Here is a 21037-nt window from a genome sequence, read left to right as displayed (position 1 = left end):
ACTCAACACTCGTTTCCCGATACAAATAATTGCATGTTTACAGTTAACTAGATTATCAACATTAAGTTGTTCTAACAGCTCGTATAATGGTAACACGAACAGTTAGTTCGCACAAAAACCAGCTCTGACCTTAGTACAGTGCGCTTTTAACAAGCAGCGGGAAATATATGGAATTAAACGCCTTACAGCTTAACGTAATCATAGGTATTGTATATAAACGTTAAATGATATGTTTATAAACTTAGTTCGCCCTTGAAGTTAATGAATTCTATATAAACAGGCGGTTAGACTGAATCAATGTGATTTAAACGGTCACATTGATTTTTGAATGTTCTCTGAACAATTAACGATTTCTTGATAATGGTGATTCATAATGTGACAGTAATACAAGTTTTCCTTTTTTGTCCCAAGGCTTGGGAGTTTTTTTTTCAAATTCAGGCTGGGGCTATAGGGGTATCACCATTGACTATAACCTATAACTCAATCGACTAAATAGTATATATGGTCTATTTTAGCACACTCCTCAGTAACGTATAGTATAAACGGTAACAAATTTAACTAATACTAGAGGTCGTACAGTAGTCGAAAACCAGACCAAAAATATGTAATATACAGACTTCTATATTTTCACCTCATGCTGTAAGTAAAACATGTGATTGGAATTTCTTCCATTTGTTTTGACTTTCTGTTTACATCTCGTTGTTATTTCGTCACCAGCATGGCAACCCATAAGGCCGAAGTTAATTTTTTCTAAATTCGAAATGACTTTTTTTGTGTTTATTCTTGAGCCTATTCTAATTTATAAAGGGATTCTGCACATGTACAAGAAAATGTCTTTCTTACAGCATGCGTAGATTTTCCCTGTGGTGCACACGAGCTGAGAAAAAAAGGTTTTATAGAAAAATACTTGCTTCCTATTAACATATCGAAATGAAACCATATTTCAAAATAATAAAAAAATATAATAAACCCGCAATAAGCCTAAATTTACAATGGAACTCGATTCAAATCCAATCCTGAGGTAAAGAGTATTACATTACAACTAATAATTTGTATGGGCCACCTCTTGTTTACAAATGAGAAAATGTATCGGGATAAAGTAAGACTTTCAATTGACGTGATATTGGCTGATTATAATAAGGCCAGTAGAATTTTTAAATGCAGGTATTGCGACAATATAGTCTTACAAGTAAAATACAATAGCCAGCGAAAATGTTCTGTTTGAACCATACCGCACTCACTGTATTATGTTCTGATTTAGTAACCAAGGTACAATAGAAAACTGAAATTAATACTCATTTCGTAACAAATACAACTCAACTCGTATCATAAAGATGGTTAAGTCTACCTTTTACATTTGTTACAACAAACATGTGGTGTATTATTTAACCAGATTGGCCAGCTGACAACAATTAAACAATGACGTACTTATAACCCTACCAGACAAGAAAGGTACATATTAGCAAATTGGCCCATCTATTAATTTATACAGGCGCTTGAGCTTGGCTATATCCTTATCCAACAGTATGGTGATTTTTATAATTCTCGTATATACCATGACAACAAATAAACTATTTGATACTAACAAAGACAATTAAGGATTAATTTTTACAGGTAATGAATATTTTAAATTAATTCCCATTTATTATCTTCTTTCAAAGAGACACTTTCGAAGGTTCGAAATTAATTTCAGGGCTTAAGCATAGATTACACATACTCCTTTACTGAACAACTATTACTACAGGTTGGCTCAGAGGAACAAGGGGACGCGGAGAACCGGCCACCTCTGTTCCTAGAAGTTTGGTTTAGTTAATATGGTCCCTTAATTTACGACCGGTGGCGAGGACCCCTACATTTCATAGGAAAGTTCCTAAATAAACTCATTGAAAAGATAAGGGAAATGAGAGGCAAAAAAATTAAATCGCTTCTCAAACGACAGAAACAACGAATAGAAGCGTGTTCGGCTGCCGTCTCTGAAAAGGGGGTTTAAAAATCTACAATCTTCCAGAACCTTACAATCAAGGTACACCAACATAATTAATACTTTTCAGTGACTTCAACATAAGATAGTCGAGCATACAATATTTTGTGCCGAAACGATTTTGAGCTGGTTGCCTACTCCCCCCATCTGTTCGTTCTCTGATTCTGCACTATGAATTTAATCGTTGTCTGCAGAAAGTTGCCAAACTAAAGGTAAAGGTAGGTTTGAGAAGCTTTATTAGGCCTGATTTTTTCTCGACTTTTGGGGTCTTAACATGACAATCCGTTACTTTTCAGTGATGCGTGACCCCATAGAAAAATCGGTGACTTTTCGGTGACTTCAGTCATAAGTAGACACCCTATTTCACATCTAAGCTGGTTAAAAATCATCGGTCAACATCTGTAGTAGCACCGCTAACCTCTAGGCCTATATTGCTTTCTCCACCAAAGAACATGAAAGAGTACTCACAGTTGCGCCGCCAACACACAATACGAATTGCTGCCCGTGGACAACTTCCTAGTGTTCCTAGCCCAGGCTTGTCGCAGCCTCTGGAGCCTGTTCTCGTGACACCGAGGGGTAAACTGTTTCTCCACACCTTCCCACAGCAGCGGCTCTGCCTCCGGAGGCGGCGGCGGCGGGTGATCCCTCGGAGGCGGCGGCGGAGGCGGCAGTGGTGGCGGATCCGGAGGTTTCGGCGACGTATCCAAGAACAGCTGATGACTGCTGGCTAATCTTATCAGGTTCACTACACTCTGCCAATGCGCTGTGGTCAGCTGTTGTTGAGAGTCTATCTTGATAGCGTCGAGTCTACACGGCACCCATCGGTCCGGACCCCGGCACCACACCACGGCTCCACAGTTTGACACTCCCATGTTGACTGACGCACGGGGGCTATGCCCCGCCGCGGCCGAGTGGAGGGGAGCTCCGCCGACCCCGATACCTCCGCAGTTCCGTCTTCGGCGACGGCTTCCTTATCACCTCTTTATCACCTGGCGACGCGCTGCATCTCGCTTACCGTGGTGGGAAATTACAACTCAGGGTGTTTGGACGTTTGGAAAATTATCTCGCGATTGAAGCTACAATTTTGGCTAAAAATCATCGACTTTAAGATACCAGGGAAGACGTCCAGTTTATATGGACCAGCAGCGGGTATGATTAATTTCCAGTGGATCAAGATGAATGAGAAACTCTCAGAGTGTGCTACTACATAAACTCTATTTTCTCCCTTAGTTTTTGACAATGAACGTGTTTATATAGTACAAAAATGATACAATAAATATCAACTGTTAGCTTAATACGTTTAAGGTTGATGTATGAACTGTTAGCTTAGTACGTTTAAGGTTGATGTATGCACAGACATCAGTAATTGGGAGCATCACGACTCTGACGGAGGCTCAGTATACAGTCTAGGCCCAATTGACACTTATTTCTCAATTTAGAGTATTTTTGTCTGCTTTTCTAAAACCCATCGGCCCCTTTCGGTGTTATTGCCCAACTCTATATTGCAATTGTCTTTTCTTCCTGTCGATTAGTGTGGACTTCGGTACTGTAGGAGGGATTGAATCCGCGGCATACTTTACATTTACTTGAGAGGTGCAAACCGAACAGAACTCCCAAAGAATCATTAGTATTTCCTTTGTACGACATTCTATTGGCGTTTAAAATAACAATAAAAGTAAACTCAAACAGTGCTGAGGAGCAAAATTTTTCTCCACGAACCTTAACAAAATTAACATATCATTCATTTGTACCCCATTGTATTTTCCAATCATCTTTGAATGAGATCGCGCACTTGGACACTTTTACTTAGTATTGTATTGTAAAATACACAAATTCTGTATAGGGTAAAGGGTATGGAGATTCGCAAGCAGGATACTTCTGACTCAATCGCTACCTTCACTTTTAATCGATTCCTCTGACACGGTAACCACTGGGCTGACGTAGACTTTAGACGAGTTCCCGGAAAATCGCTCAGGAAGCGTGCAAGCAGCTGTTAAATAAACTAAGACTGAAATATCACTTTCAGCTGTGTGGCGCCAGACTAGATTCCTGGGCAGTTATCTAATACTGCATAGTAGCGTTGTCGAATCCGATCACAAGTTGTGTAATATTGGTCTAAAATAGCAGTATGATGATTGATCAATTTATATATATATCCTTTAGGCTCTGTTTGACACATTACTTTAGACTAGACTTTGAGGGACTTTGTAACATAGCTGATACTATTGGCGATAGGCTGGATTACAACCCGGGACCTCGGTGACCAAACCCCCACATTCTACTACACACATTCAGCTCGGGCCCATTGTATCTACTGACACTGCAAAATATCTTCGTCGAACTCAACCTACAAGGCTGATAGAACCAGTTTAAACATAGCATTATTTGAAAAACAATTCTGTAGTTAGTTTAGTGATAAAATATAACTATATTATCCAATTGGCTACTTCTGTAAAATTCCCCCTAGAGGAGAACCTTTACAACTGTTTAATATGAAAAATAGAAAGCACATGACAACAACAGTTTTCAAATGTCGCAGTAAAGATGAGAAGTCAGTCCGTTGTTGAATTAGAGTACATGGAATGGCTAAATTTAAAACTTGATCTAATTCGAACTGTAAGTATTCAGCTTTGAAATAGCTTTAAAAACATTTCGTTTTCCTGGTGTCGTTAAAATTGAATCAAATAAAAACAACTCTACCAAAAACTATGGGTAAACCAATACCGATCCCAAAAGGAAGGAAACCTCATTAGCGAATTGCAATTAAATTGTGTAAAACATCTTTGAAACAACTGTAAATAAGCAACATTTGCGATATCCTATCGGCCTGAAAGTTTTCCAATGTTGCAGTGATCACCGCCTATATAGGATTAGGCCAATCCGACACATGCCCCAAGTCTGTTATGGAACAGGTTCTGTTTATTTTCGTTGGTACAACCCGGATCTCGTCATTCCATCAATCTTGTTTTTTGTTACTTTTACTGCATCTGTCCTTCATGCTTTCTCTCTCTATTTCTTGTGTACTCGAATAAAGCGAGTCAAGTCTGAGACATTAACTACGACAAACCACAGAGAAGATACAATTGGTTGGAATTATTTGTTAACTTTTAACATTACTGTGGGTAAAATACACTAGCTCGAAATGAATCTATTAGCAGTAAACAATTAGGCCTTGCACATTTTCAATCCTAATTAGCTACAACCAACAATAATATTTTTTTTAATTTTTGTGGTTTTTATTTGGAACATAGTGTTAATATGAAGAAAAAAAATGAAATCGAAATGGCATAACTTGCTCAACCTACACTCAAATCTATTTGTTTAAAATTGCAGAAGTGGTAAAGAACAAACATTCGAGTTAAAATATTTTAATATTTCACTAATTACTCATCTTCCCTCTAACATACGCACCTCGTCGTATCGGAGTAGTTAAAAAAGAATCCTTTCTCAAATGATCGGTATCACCAATCTGACACATACTTCTTCCATTTACATTGTCAACGATCCTTATCATAGGTAAATTGTGGGAGTAACTGTGCTATTTTATTCAAAAAATCACAAAAGTTGCAAAAAAAAAATCCCAACAGAGTAGTTGTACAATTTTGTATAGAGTTTAAAGGACTATTAGCGTAGTAAATTTTAATTAAATTAAGTCGAGCAAGTTTTTTATCGGTTTTTAGTTTTTTCTGTTTTTATGGGAAAAACACCATTAAAAATCCAAATTGCAAAAATAAAAACATGGGAATACCAGTAATTAGTATGCCACATGAAAATACCAAATTTCATCAAAATCGGAACAAAGGTGTGGTCCGTAGAGCACCTCCATATCATTTAAGGTTATAATAGGGAGAGAGCAAAAAACTAGCGGCACTACAAAAACCTACCCGTAAACCAATACCGATCCCAAAACGGGAAAAACCTCATCAGCGAGTTGTGAATATATTTACATTTCGGGAAATCCGCACGCATCTCGCAGCAGACTACAAAATGCAAATTGTTCTTGTTTCGAAGGCCGCGCGACAGACGACAGTTCGATCGCTTTCCTGAACCCTGCGTAAAGAAGCAGGAATTTCCCCGTGACGTGACATAACCAGAAACAATCACAGAAAGTGTCCGTTTAGCTAGGAATGTGTGCGTAAAAACACTAGTTTTAGCTTTGCATTGAGTAATATGCAATACGCTTCAGTAATGGCACTATTCCACGTAATGGCGATTTGTTTCTAATTTAAACCGAGACAAATTTATCATACTGGTATGACAATTCTTGAATGACGCAGTGATTATGAAAAATTAGAACCAATATGATAAAAACTGCATTGGCATTTAAATAATTTACAATTTAACAACTTAATTTAATGTGCAACTTAATGACAATGTATACAACGTTATCAGGATTAACTTTGATTGCAACCAATTTAACATGTATTGTGTTGAGTCATAATTTATATTGTGATTTTAGCGAAGAATAGTTAAAGGTTTTAAAATTATGGTGCAGACTTTTTCAGTGTTAAAAAATATACTAAAAAGTATTGGACAATTTAAAAATGGGGGAAACTTTTGTTAAATTTTATAACATCTAAAGTAAGTATATCAAGTTACCTCCCTGAAATGTTAAAAAAATTAATATAAAGATTTGTACAATTTATCTGAAGTCTTAAATATTTAATGGCCGAAACCCAATACACTCCAATAGCCAATTCGTTAAAGAAGGCGAAATATCAAAGAAAAGATTTCTCAACATGATGTATACGAAGTAATTATCTTACTGCATTAGATTCATAAATAGTTAGTTGAAATATAATGTATAGCTCTAGTCAAATAATGTCTGGTTTTGGAACGACAATTTAATGTTTCTAGTTACAAACCATTGCTAATCCTATAAATAACATTAGCCGATGTAAAAACTGTCAGCGCAAATTGTACCATATATATTTTATCCATAATTTTTAAGTCATGAAGAATGAGTTTTGTACAATATCATTTGTTATGGAACTACCATGGAATTTACTGGATACAACTTTACATCCAATAGCAATTAAAATAAATAAATGGAGGAGAATTGTAAAATGGGGGTAAGAATATGTCACTAGTAGTAAAGTAAGTAATATTTCCTAAGTAATATACACACTCATGTTCTAGTCAAAAACGAATTCTATCACCATCGCATCATTTCATTTTAAGTATTTTATTTAAATAACAATCCATCAAAATTTAATCGACCAAACATTATTTTTGATCAAAAACACAACAAAACACGATGCTTGACACATGGATGGTGCCAGTTAGGTAATGAGCACGCAGGATTGCCGCAGCGAGGTGACACCGTGGAGTCGGTTACATGTTGTACGAACATGAACCTTACATAAAACTTCCGCGTGTGCGCAGCGACCAAAATAAACAAAACTGTAACAGGTTGTTTACCTCGACGAGACCGGTTGGATTGTGCTAATGTAGATGTGTTATGATTGATAGTTGACTGGTTCTGTTCTGGCAAGAAAAACGTACAGAGGTGTATAAACGTTTACTTAATTGAATTCGGACTATTTACGTTCTGTCATAACTTTACCATACTAAGTACACGTTCTATTCATATGCACTATTGTAGTCATTTAAACAAGTTAAAAATACGGCCAAATTGTATACTCCCTCTTAGTTTATTTTCACATTACGATATTTTATATGATATAACAGATTATATGAAACAAAATTTACATCAATGCACTCTGTCGACGACCAAGTTAACTTTTAACTGACCACAGCTATATAATGGGAATAGATTGTCTAGTACATTCATAGCTAAACCATAGACTAACCACAGAGAAGTAATGACTAACCAACACAAGTAGACTTCCCATTCCATTGTAAATGTTGAAGCTCGTTGTTCGTGTCTATAGTTCATGTCCGGCGACACTGGTGGTTAGTGTACCGACGAAATTGTGTTTCTATTATTTTAGAGTTAATTAAACAAAATTCTACAATGCACCGGACAGAACTAACATTCAAATTGGCTTCAGCTGTTCCATAAGGATGGGAAATCTACTAAGGGAATATGTTTTATCTATGGCTAAACCAAAAGCGAGTACTACTAACAGTAGTACTTCGACCCAAAAGTAGTTGAAAGCTTATATTATTTTCGAGTTAATTCAATTATTTTTGCTCTTTACTATTTGGTTACATCTAGGGTACGAGTTATTGTTTATGATTAGATAGTTTTATTTGGTTAAACAAGGTTTTAAATGACTGAAATAACGAGAAAAATTTTTTAAACAAAACACGACCCCTACAATGCACTGAACAGATAACAATATAAGTGGCTTCAGCTGTTCCAAAAGGATGAGAAATCTACTAAGGGAGTATGTTTTATTTATGCTACTACTTTTGTAATACCTATGACCTCTTACTACATACTAGTCTATGATAGTAGCCTAGTGGGACATAAAACGTGCTGTGGTAAGCAACACGTCGCATTTTTAGTTAGAACAAGCTAATTGAAGTAAGAAAACCGCCGTGTTAAGATATTCTGTTGATAGCTCAATTAAACGAAAACTACTTCCCTAAATGGACTTTTCATAGTTAAATTTGTATGGAATTTAATGCGTTTACTATGGCATTTCATTGGATACTATTTTATACCGCCTAACGCCGATATCTTTGGATTTAAGAGATTATTGAAGTGACCAAGCTCCATTTATTCAATAAAAATATATATTTTTTAAAGAACCCAATATGAAAAACAACAACTAATTCAACGATGGTAACTATCTCTCAAACTATTTAAATGCTGCTAAACAGATTGAAATCGTACCGAGGATATACATTTATGATACAAGGACTAAACAAACAAACCGTAATATTATAAACAATATCGAAGCACTGAACAAAGAGGTAGTTAGCGTGACAAAAGCGGGAACAGAAAAGCTCTTTAGCACGTCAACATGAGCGTAGTCCAATTACAAAAAGAATTAACCAAGAGCTCTCGACATTCGTTGCGTCGGGAAAACGGGTGAGTTAAGCTTTGTTGTATATTCAAACTGACATCGCCGGACTGAGGTCCCGGGTTCGAATCCAGCCAACCACCAATGCCTTTTAGCTAATTGATGTCACGACCCGCCAAACCTAGCTTGAAGTATTTTGTCAAATAATTCCGGACTTAAGCTTTAGAACGTGACCGACGAAAAAGTCACGACAACTTATAATCAATTTAAATTCCAAATTTTCGCGTAGTTATTATAATGTGAAATGAATAACTGAAATGACAGTTTAGTTACCAAGTTAATATCAGCTGGTTCGTAAGCCAGGACCCTCTGATCTAGAGATACAACTGGAGATAGCACTGAATGGATGAATTGAGAGATGTTGGCTATAATTTGTACTAGGGAATAAAGTACATATAACTTAGTACATCTTGAACTAGGGGGAGGTGGGTTTGTACACATAAAGCCATGCACCAATAAGCTGATTCCCCTAGTTTGGTACCAATCTATCAAAAACTATAGCGTCTCGATTTTCTAGCTGAGTCGCCATGACAGTGCTCCAGCTGTATTTCTGGATAATTGCTAAGACCATTGATCAAAAGCACAAGTAGGGGAATAAGTAGGCTACTATTCCCATGTCTGTGTTAAAAACGTGATCAAGGACAGGTGAATGAATCATCAAAAAATATAACCATATGTATTTTCTCACGGTCGAGCTCACGACCTTCTAATTATGTACTACTATACGAGCTATATCCAACCAGCAATCCATACTTTACCATTGTAATCGTATTATAATTTCCCTTAAAAAATCTTGCCACTTCGTAAATAACTTTCCTTCGAGACCGTAAAAACGAATAAAATTCCCTCGTCGACTGGGCGCCACTAATATGGTGATAAACACACTTCTAGATAATTTTCACCTCTCTCCCGCTCGGCACACAACCTAAGGTAGCTATTACCTGCACCGCCGACGGTAACTGTTACATTAGAGGCTATTTTTAGCCGCTCTAACGAGAAAGCCGAACGCACTTTCCCTGGACGATTTTCCAGGTCACCGTCGCCCGGAGTCGCTCGATTTTTGTCGCCCGTGAAATCCGGACAATCTTTAGAGTGGCGAGAGAGGAAAAACTGTCATTGTCGACAATTTTCTGGGTAAAACAAAAACATCCGACAGCGTCGCGAGCCGCGACCGATACTCTGCCTAGAGACGATTGAAGAGGGGCAGCATTTTTGGTAAAAATGGTCCTCAAAAACTATACTTAAATGTTAAATCACAGACAATATAATACTTTAATGGTTTATTCCAGTGTCTGTGGTTAAATGTTGTACTTAAATGTGCAGCAATGGTCCAGTATTCAAAGGTGATATCTCGGTCTTTGAAATCCTGGGTTCAAACCTTGCAAATCACTTAATGCTTTTTTGCCACAATACAATGTTTTGATACTTTCCGCACATGAAATTAGTCCGGAAAACAGCTGTTTACCGCATACTCAATCAAATGGGGGTTCATTACGTGCTACTGTACTGTGATGACACCGAGACACTAGCGTATTAATTGGCAATGAGACGACAAATCGATAAACGAAAACATAACCTCTCATAGACGTCAGTAATTGTGAGTAAATGTGAGTAATTGTTGTCCTTTAGTCGTTGGGAATATATAACGGATTAGGTAACCCACGTTTAAAAATGTATTCTGATACAAATACTGAGAGAATATTACTTTAGGTGCATTAGAAACGATTCACAAATGTACGAAACTATTCAAAATAACATTATTTGATGAAACTTGATTAAAATAATATCAGAACATGGAAGCAGTTGTTTGTTCAACTAGTGCAAGACGTCAAAAGACGTCAACAAATTTCAAAACAACGTAAATATAAAACTGTGGTGAAACAGTCGGCGCAGACACAATTACAGACTTGTAAAGAAAATATAAATCACCATTTGTAAATTATTAATGCACCCTAAGAGCTTAATTAATGAGATACAAAGATGAAACTTGATCAAAGTTGGAGATCTTAATTGTATTTCAGTTGATTAAAATAATAACCGAGCCTAGAAGCAGTTCGTGTCCAGCCGATGCAATACTTGCAGCTGGTAACTGTGCCGATTGTGAGGAAGGAAGGATATTGTGCAAGACGGCAAGGTTGGACGTTATGTCTTTGTGTGCCAGGCGTTCTCTTCAAATATGAGAGGTGTTTTAAATAAGTTGTGCGAATATCGTACGAAATACTATAGGGCTACAAGAAAAAATTATAATTGGCTTTTGCACCAAACACGTCTGCTCATTGTTTCCTTGCACCGCGATGTTCGTTTTGCAATCTAGGACGGCAGGTCTAATGGTGATTTGGTGATACCTAACCCCGGGACCTATTTACTTGTTCGTTCTAAAATTTCCAGCGGCCAAAAACATCACCCGTTCAAATTCATGTATATACTACCACAGCCACCTCTAATACACTACCCATATATCCGATCATAAATAATTTTTTCATTACTCTGTATTCGAAAATAGCCCATTTCCATACAGCTGAGATCTTCGAAAATCGTTAATTTCCATACATCAAAAACAATTAGTGATCAGCTGACTTTTCCTTACAAAACATTACTTTCGCTACACAAACAATACTTTGCCTGACATCAACAAAGTTACAACTGCATTTTTAAGTTTGATGAAGTAGTTGTTTTCATCGTGATGAAAAGTTTTGTTCAATACTCGTCACGAGAGTCCCATTTCGGGGCTCGATCAATACTTCATCTATGGCTCGATAGTGTAAAAAACACTACCTATCTCGTAATGTGTCACTTCGTGACTGTCGTGAAATATACTATTCCCTTCCAAAATCGCAAAAATGCTGACGAAGAAAAAAAATAAAAGTAAAATTAAAAAAAAAATAAACATAAGTACAGTACTATATATCCTATATCTGGCATATCTAATACTTGCAGTCACAAAGAAATTTCAAAACATCCATGTATTTTATAAAAGAAAAATCCGTTCCATGTCAACTTAAAGGCAAAACATTGCAACTACTTTTCCTACCATCGATTTTACACCCTCATAAAACTAATTTACAGCCGTTTCCAGACGGCGAGGAAGCCATAAAACTAATTATGCATTGAGCACAAGACCCAAGACCTGGACGGACGACGATAAAATACTTAGGACAAACAAACATACGAATAAAACACTACGGAAGCCGTAAACGGATTGAAAAAGTTCCAGACACCGAGTAGGGTACTAGTGGTGGACCAAGGTCGCGACGATAAAGATGACGCCGTGGGCTGCATGCGACCTCGCGCGGGCTACATAGGAAACAACACCTGACAAACTGTACACAAGTCAGTGGACCACGCCTGTATACATGGCTGGGTCACGTGACTATCAAAATGTTTGAAAACCTAAACTCTTCAGAGGATGAACTGGTGGGAAGATAAAGATGATGTGGGCTACATGCGACCTCGTGCGGGCTACACAGGAAACAACACCTGACAAACTGTACACAAGTCAGTGGACCACGCCTGTATACATGGCTGGGTCACGTGACTATCAAAATGTTTGAAAACCTAAACTCTTCAGAGGATGAACTGGTGGGAAGATAAAGATGATGTGGGCTACATGCGACCTCGTGCGGGCTACATAGGAAACAACACCTGACAAACTGTACACAAGTCAGTGGACCACGCCTGTATACATGGCTGGGTCACGTGACTATCAAAATGTTTGAAAACCTAAACTCTTCAGAGGATGAACTGGTGGGAAGATAAAGATGATGTGGGCTACATGCGACCTCGTGCGGGCTACACAGGAAACAACACCTGACAAACTGTACACAAGTCAGTGGACCACGCCTGTATACATGGCTGGGTCATGTGACTATCAAAATGTTTGAAAACCTAAACTCTTCAGAGGATGAACTGGTGGGAAGATAAAGATGATGTGGGCTACATGCGACCTCGTGCGGGCTACATAGGAAACAACACCTGACAAACTGTACACAAGTCAGTGGACCACGCCTGTGTACATGGCTGGGTCACGTGACTATCAAAATTCTGTCGGGTTTTTAAGTTTTTGACAAGGGTTGGATTTTTAGTCTTTCAATGGTACAGACACATTGAGCGGTCACTCTGCCGCATAATCCCCTAAACTCCCACACCCATCTATGTCCCTAGGAGAGATCCGACGGTGGTTAATGTTAAATAATCACAAAACAACATTTTGAATTTTAACTCATAATGATAACTTTGGAAGCTATACTGTTTTTAGTATTACCTAAGACAGTTTTTTAAGGTAGCGAAGCCGGTTCAGTTCAGTTCTTAGAATTCACAAAGCCTAAAAGCATTGTTTACTTTCATAACAGCATAGTTTTCTCGAGGAGTATGTTTTATCCATGGTTTTACTCATAACAACCACGCCCGCCTTTAACTCCAGGCCGCGGCCTGCGAAGAGTGCGAAGTGACAACGTCGCAAGTAGGGTTGTAAAAGCTGTTTTGTTTGGAAGCAGCTAATTATGGGATTTGTATATTTACGAAAGCTTGGTTACTGGACTTTGAAACTATTGACTCCGCTTACGGATATAGATTTTCAATTCATATTGTTTTGGTTTTCAATTCTGTATGGGTTATTTTCAATATTTTAATAAATTTATGTTCACAAATTTAAATTTAAATCAATAAAGTGTGAATTAATGAGCTGATGTCACCTGTCTGCCATGTTATGGGACTTCTGACACTAAACAACCCTGCTTGCGATGTTGCCAATTCTACCAGGCCGCGGCCTGGAGTTAAAGGTGGCTGTGTAGCAACACGGGTAACGGACAAATGAGGTTCAAGGATTGGGAGAGAGAAGTAAAAGTGTAATGATTCGAACTTCAACTAATCAGCTGTTCAGGCCAATTTAATTGAGTGGTGTGATTAGTGTTTGATACCTTTTGTTAGCTTGTTACATCACTGTCAGTGGCAATGAGAGGTTAAACAAAAACATAAAATCTCTTGGAAGTTATGAGTAGAGAATAGAGATTTTTAGTAATTAAAATACTGTCGTACGCAACTCGCTTAAATAGTGTTAACGACACTAGTAGAAGTTTATAAATTTTCTACTTGTATCGTTAATACTATCTTTACGCAATCGTTGCGTAAACAATTACTGTACTTGCTAATATTGTATAGCCCAACACAGAAATAGAAATAGGTTCAGCTCTTCAGATGGCGATTTAAAATTAACGGAAATAATATAACGGCATGCAATAAATCAGTTTTCGGCTTTTGATACCGGCTACTTCAAAGTAGGCCTACAAGAATTAGCGAGTTTCTATCCAAACACTCTTAGACTTGTGAATTTTGGACCTTCTGTACCATTTATTTTTGGACCTTGTGTACTGAAATATAAGCTTTGGACATCCGAAGATGATCCAGGTGCTGTTTGATGTAAGGCTTGGTATGTGTTCTGAAGGTGTGCAAAAGAATTCTGTTTAGGAAATACTCTACCGCATAATTAGTCCTTAAACTTGGGCTAGGTTTGTTTTCCTGATGATGGAATCTGTTCTGACCAAATGCAAAATAATTCGGTATGGAAAATACCATATGGATGTTCCTAAAACTGTCGGTAGGTTCGTTACCTTAGTTCTCAGTTGTGTTTCAGAACTCATCGAGAGAGGATGGGACTTATCACAAGTGAACATGGCAAACCATTGTTGGTTTACGAAGGATACAAATTTTGGATTGATGGAAAGTTGTACGTGGGAGTCGCTTGGCGATGTGTTGAAAGATTGTGTAAATCAAGTATATCAACGTTTAAAAGTGAATGTTTTGTGCTTAAAGCTAGGTTTACACTAGCATGTAGCAGTGATGCCTCTTATACTGGCTTCAAAGAGGTGCCAAAAATGTAATGTTTTAACCCTTAAGGACGCGCCATTTTTAGTGGAGTGGTGCAGTGGCACTCCATCAGAAGTGACGACACTAAATGTTTCGACATATATTAGTGGCGTCAGTAGTGTTGATCCGCCATCTGTACCTACGCTTCACTTCTTGTGGCCCGTGTAAACCACAGCGCCAGTGCTAGTGACAGACGTCTAGCTCCTGTGTCACTTGTATGACTAGCCGGATCTCTGTTATAATCATGAGTTTTTCTGTGTCGATAAGTATATATCTTTGTAAAAGTTTATATAACAAATTAAATTCAAAGTAGTGAGTAGAAACAGAAGCTGGTCAGGTGATGGAGGAACTGATAAGTGGTGAAGTCAATAGTAGTCAGAAAGAATACACAGTGCAGTGTTATGAATAAAAACATCAAAGGAAAAGGTTAAGAATCCGAGTAAGCAGAAGAACCAAGCTCAGGTAGTAATGCCAGAAAAGGTAGAAGGTAAACAGAAGGAAGATAGATGGAAGCCGGCAGAGATTGATCAATTTCTCGAATTGTATGAAGTTTTTTCCTACTCATAGAATTACTAAGTCCCTGAATATCGTACTCAAAGATCGAAATACAAAACTACTCTATTAACAGTGGCATGGCTAGGAACACTCACTTTTGTGTGTAAACCTCTGGTGGCATGAAACTAAAACTGGCACAATTTAGTGGCACCACTGCTACGCTAGTGTAAAACTAGCTGAAGACTAATAAACTATCCTCAGCGCGGAATGTTGGCTGTTTTGAGGTTAATTAGATTTACCACTGAGATTTTACCAGTCCTCATTTTTTCAGTTACTTTTATTAAATCATTCAGTTTTTAGTACAAAGTGTTTTATAAATTAAAGATACAGTGTTTCTTTATAAACCTATTAAATAAGTGTCAGTTTTTATTGAATTTTTCTATAGAAATATTCTCAATACTTTATTTATAACCTACAAGAAAATTTCACTATAAAAGTATTACCTGCATTTTCCACAAACGGTGTTATATATATCAAGAATACACAACCTGCATACAAACTAAGCACAACTGAAGTTAAATTTACAGTCAATGAAGATAATACATTAACTGGAATCAAGATAAGTAATCAACACAGCGAGACTAACCTGGCCTTGGCCTAGGACAGACTGGTAGGCAACTTTAAACTGTTATCTCTTATCAGTTGGTTTATTTACCAACTTAATTGCGAATCCTCAGAGTCCTAGATGCTCTCAAATATTCTGTGGATACTTCTGATTACCAAATCAATTATGTACAATATCAATTAGGCCCACTTAACAAGGATAGTTTGGATAACCCCATAGTTGCAGAGAATACTTCTTGTTTTCTACAAGCATCTGTATACGTGGAAATTACAAAAATAAAATAATAAAGAATTGTGAACTATATATTATTTAAAATGAAGAATTATTTTTTAACTTATTTTAATTCATAATGGATTTGGGCTTCTCATTTCATTTTGTTTGTTGTCTGTTTTGCGGCTACATCTATGTTACTAAAACAGTCTAGGAGATAATAGAATGAGTGATCTAAACATTGTTGAATCTGCAGCTTCGATTAGATTCGAGCTGAGTAAATTAATGAATCAATTTGGGGAAGAAAATCTTCAAAAACTCATTGAATTAAATGCCACTTTTTTTGATCATTGGAATGCTGATAAAGAGAAGAAATGTATGCTATTAAATAAGTGTGAGGAGTTAGAAGAACATATAGGGAATTTGGAAGCTAGAATCAGTAGTGTGGATTTAAAAAATAAGTCACTATTAAGCGAACTGGAAGAATTGGAGCAAAATGAAATGGATGACAGCTTTCAGAAGAGTAATAATAGTTTTGTTAATTACACTAGCAGTCCTTTTTGTACCAATACACCAATAAAACAATTTATAAGCCTAAATGATAGTGATAAACAATTAAAAAATGCACAGAAATCGCTAATTGATGCAAACGAAAAACTGTCTAAGGCATTAAGTGAGAATGAGAAGCTGAAACAATCATTAAACAAGGCCGTAAAACAGTCAAAGCTTTACCAGTTACAGTTATTAGATAGCAAACAATGGTTGGAAGATGAAACAATATCAACATATTATGATGTAATTGGAAAGGAAGTATGTAACAGTAATATCCTGCTGTTAAGTCCATGTGTAGTTCAGCTTCTAAAACTTGGAGATATGCTATCTGTCACACAAAACTTAACAAAAATGAAACTAGAAAAAACTAAGTATATTTTCTTGCCACTGAATGACAGCCTGACTACAGAAGATAGAAGTGGTACACACTGGTCACTGTTGGTGCTTGACAGAAATAAAATGTGTTGGTACCACCTCGACTCTTTTAAACAAAGTAACCATACAGCTGCAGCAATTCTAACAAATAAAATTAATCAACATCTTAGTCTGACGTGTGATCTTAGAGAAGTTGAATGTTCTCAACAAACCAATTCACATGATTGTGGAATTTACACACTGTTGCATACGACCATGCTAGCAGAAAGTATCACCAAGCACGGACACCTCACTGACAATTTTATTGAGCCCATAACACCAACTATGGTTGTTAACAAAAAGTTAGATATCATCAAACTGATGTCAGCATGCTGGAAAGAAAGCTGTGTGTCCCCATCTCAATCTGCTGTGTCACACCCGAATGTCAAATCGTCAATCTCAGCGTCCACCCAGACTGAAGCCATAAATCATCAAACTCAAGAAGTTAAATCAAGCCCAATTAAGAAATGCGGGATACAATCTGCTGATGTGATAGAATCAACTGACCAGGCGGAACAAAAAGTACATTTATTTGCAGACAGCCATGGAAGAGGGCTGTCTGATATCATTAACACATATTTGCCTTCCACTAAAAGAATTGTTTCCTGGGTTAAACCTAATGCAAGAATTAACGATATACTTGACTCAGCCGATCTAAAAAGTTTCACACCAAAAGATAAGATAGTGTTTATGTGTGGTACAAATAATGTTGAAATTCATAGTGTAGAACACATTTGCAATATGTTGAAGATGACCACCAAACTCTGTAATACAAGCATCTGGCTCTGTACACTACCATACCGACATGACATTCCGAGTAACAGTGAACTTCACTACAAAATATTTTTGATAAATAACTACATATGGAGACTCTCTGAAGAAAGCAGCAACATTGATATCATCGACATGTACTTAATAGAAAGTAAATACTTCACTGAACATGGATTGCATCTATCAAACAAGGGGAAATCATTTTTGGGCAAAATGATTGCTAATGCAGTTGGTGGTCTAACACCTACCCCCTCACATGATGATTCCAGAACAGGACTATCATATTCCCCTCAAGCAAAATCTCAAACCCCCCAAAACTCTGATGAATCTGTCAGTCAGGCTATAACAAGCAAATCAAATAATGCCATGCTCTGTGGCGCTCTTCCTACTCATCTTTCTGGAACCAAACCCACAATACCTGAACCTATTCTGAATAGAAAAAAATCCAAGATAAGAGTTATTAATGCCAACATGAATAATTTCATCAACGATTTCAAAAACCATCAGGACACGGCATTTGCTCACTCTATCTCTGCGGACATCTCCAGTGATAGACAGATGAGCGCTGGGGTGGCTGTTGTTTTTAAAAATCACTTTGGCAAACCAAGTCCATCAGACCTTTTAACGGACCACCTAACTTGTCAAAGAGTAACTAATGGTGCTACAGTGTACGGTTTGGTGACCAAAGACATCTATTACAGCAAACCTACAGAAGATTCTTACAACATGGCTTTCAAAACACTGACAGATGATTTTAAAAAACAAAGCCTCAAGAGACTCATTTGCTCCCCCATGGGGTGTGTGAGAGATAACATTTCACTCAACATTTTTGCCAATAATATTGTCAATTTTCAACGCTTGACCGGAGCCTCTGTGAATGTAATAGCTTTTCACGAAAAATCATCACGACCTCTGTGGAGCGGACAGACTTTTCCACAGTTTCTTAAAGCTTTGTGTTCTGCTATCTCAACAGCTGAGCGGAAATCAGAAGAACAGAAGAGAGAGAACCTAGATCTAAACAACTGTGGAAATAAAATAACTAGGCCTACAGAATCTGCAAAAAGTTCTCCAGCAGGTAACAAAGAATCCCAGACATGTACCATCACAACACCTTCTACAAACTCTCCTGGATTTAAAGGTTGGGAAACTCCCGACTCAATAAAAAGCATCGAACTAAGCAGTTTTTTAAGCAAACTTTCTACTAGTCCCAGCAATATCAACAACACAACAGAATCAAATGACATTCCTAAGGACCTGGTAACAACGGACAATTCACCACCTGCATCTGCTCAACCACCCTTGAGACGCTCTAAAAGAACCGGCATCAACAAAACTTTAGGTGTAAAAAGTCTGCAAAATTGTAAAAATAATACTAAGTTAGCATGTAAGCAAAATAGTTTTTTAGACTGACTTCAGACACGTCAGGACAAAGAAATAGTGAAATTGTAATATTATCTTTAAATATTCAATCATTAAGGAACAAATTAAACCATCTTGAAATCATTCTTAACCAAACACTGTCAAATATAGTATGCTTAAGTGAGCACTGGCTTAGTAATGAAGAAATTAACTTTTATGTCCCAGAAAATTTTGAATTAGGTACAAATTATTGTCGTCAATTTCCACTGATTCATGGAGGTACTGCAATTTATGTCAAACGTTGTGTAAATTATGAAAAAATAGATTTGTCTGATTTTAGCTTTAACTTTTTACTTGAGGTATGTGCTGTTAGATTGTTAGATTATGACTTATTAGTTTTATCTATTTATCGTACCCCTGATTCAAGCTTTACAGAGTTCTGTAGAAAATTGGAAGATCTTCTATTGTTTGTTTCATCTAAACCTAAACTTTTCAAGTACATCGCCCTGGCTGGTGATTTCAATATAAACATCTTAAACCATAATGATAAAGAGGGAAAGTATTTTTTGAATTTACTTAGGTCATTTGATTTGTTCCCAACCAATGTCAAACCAACCAGACAAACTGCTTGTTTAGACAATATTTTCACTAATGTCAACAATCAAGCCTTGCTTCACTGTTTTATTACTGGGGAGGGAATAATATCGGATCATGCTGGAGTGGTTTCAAAATTCTTGATTGATAAAAATAAGAATAACAGTTGCTTAGTTAACAAAGAGGATTCTTACTATAGGAAACGCCTTGTATCATCAACAAGACTTGAAAATTTTGTCAATAGGTTAAGTAATATCGATTGGTCTACCTTGTATTCTATTAATGACATAAACTTAGCTTTTACATATTTTCTTAGGGTTTTAATTTCAGATTTTAATTTGTGCTGTCCTGTTGTAAATGTGAAAAGTAATATTAAGATGAATAACAGATGTAATAGTTGGTTTACTACAGAATTGGAGTCAATGCGTAAATATTTATTGTTATTGTATGACAAATGGAAATATAGCAATAATGTAAATGATAGGAACAATTTTAAAAGTTACAAAAGCATCTATACAAACAAGATAAGAGAAGCCAAAATCACTGCTAATGACAAACTAATTGCTCAATCCAAAAATACATGTAAAAAAGCTTGGGAAATAATCAGAAAAGAATCAGGACAGATTAAAACATTTTCCAAAACAACTTTAACACCTAACACTCTCAACAATTTCTTTACTTCTGTTTCAAACAACACACAAAATAAACTCTACAATGATGATAATGTAATTACTCATCTTGAATTGTTGAGTAACTGCCCTAAGCCATATTCTAATACTCCTGACATCCAGATATTTAAATGGACCCTTGTTGATAAACATAAAGTGCATTCTTTGGTCTGTAAACTCAGTGGTTCCCGTAGTGAAGATTTGTTTGGACTCTCCAATTTTACTCTTAAATACATAGTTAATGTTATCCTGGAACCTTTAACACATCTTATAAATTTTGCTTTAATTGAAGGAAAGTTTCCTGATTGTTTAAAAACCTCCAGAGTAACGCCAATTCACAAGAAAGGCGACAAGAATGTCCCATCAAACTATCGTCCAATAGCTTTGGTTCCAATTTTAGGAAAAATAATTGAATCATGTATGCTTGAGCAGCTTCAACACTTTTTTACTGTGAATAACCTTTTATATAAAGGTCAATACGGCTTTAGAGCCAACTGTTCAACCACAATGG

The 21037-nt window shown here is 36.8% G+C and overlaps 1 protein-coding gene across 2 annotated transcripts in view; it reads right to left on the bottom strand.

Annotated features, from left to right (window-relative positions):
* Positions 1 to 21037, bottom strand: part of LOC128996311 (tyrosine-protein kinase Src42A) — a 60731-nt gene that overhangs the window by 34038 nt on the left and 5656 nt on the right. Inside the window, exon 1 of one of the 2 annotated variants that reach the window (XM_054421555.1) lies at positions 2450 to 2871. The exons of the other annotated variant lie outside the window; for it this stretch is intronic. Within the exon in view, the coding sequence (XP_054277530.1) occupies positions 2450 to 2853 (404 nt within the window). The 5' untranslated portion in view covers positions 2854 to 2871. Of the gene's footprint in view, positions 1 to 2449; positions 2872 to 21037 lie in introns of those variants that run through there. 2 annotated transcript variants of the gene reach the window in all.

This window comes from Macrosteles quadrilineatus, unplaced genomic scaffold (genome assembly GCF_028750875.1).
Source record: "Macrosteles quadrilineatus isolate MER2022 unplaced genomic scaffold, UCM_ALF_1.0 Scaffold_6__1_contigs__length_79288215, whole genome shotgun sequence".
NCBI lineage: Eukaryota > Metazoa > Arthropoda > Insecta > Hemiptera > Cicadellidae > Macrosteles > Macrosteles quadrilineatus.
The sequence above is the reverse complement of the archived record's forward strand: the minus strand, read 5'-3'. Positions and strand labels throughout refer to the sequence as shown.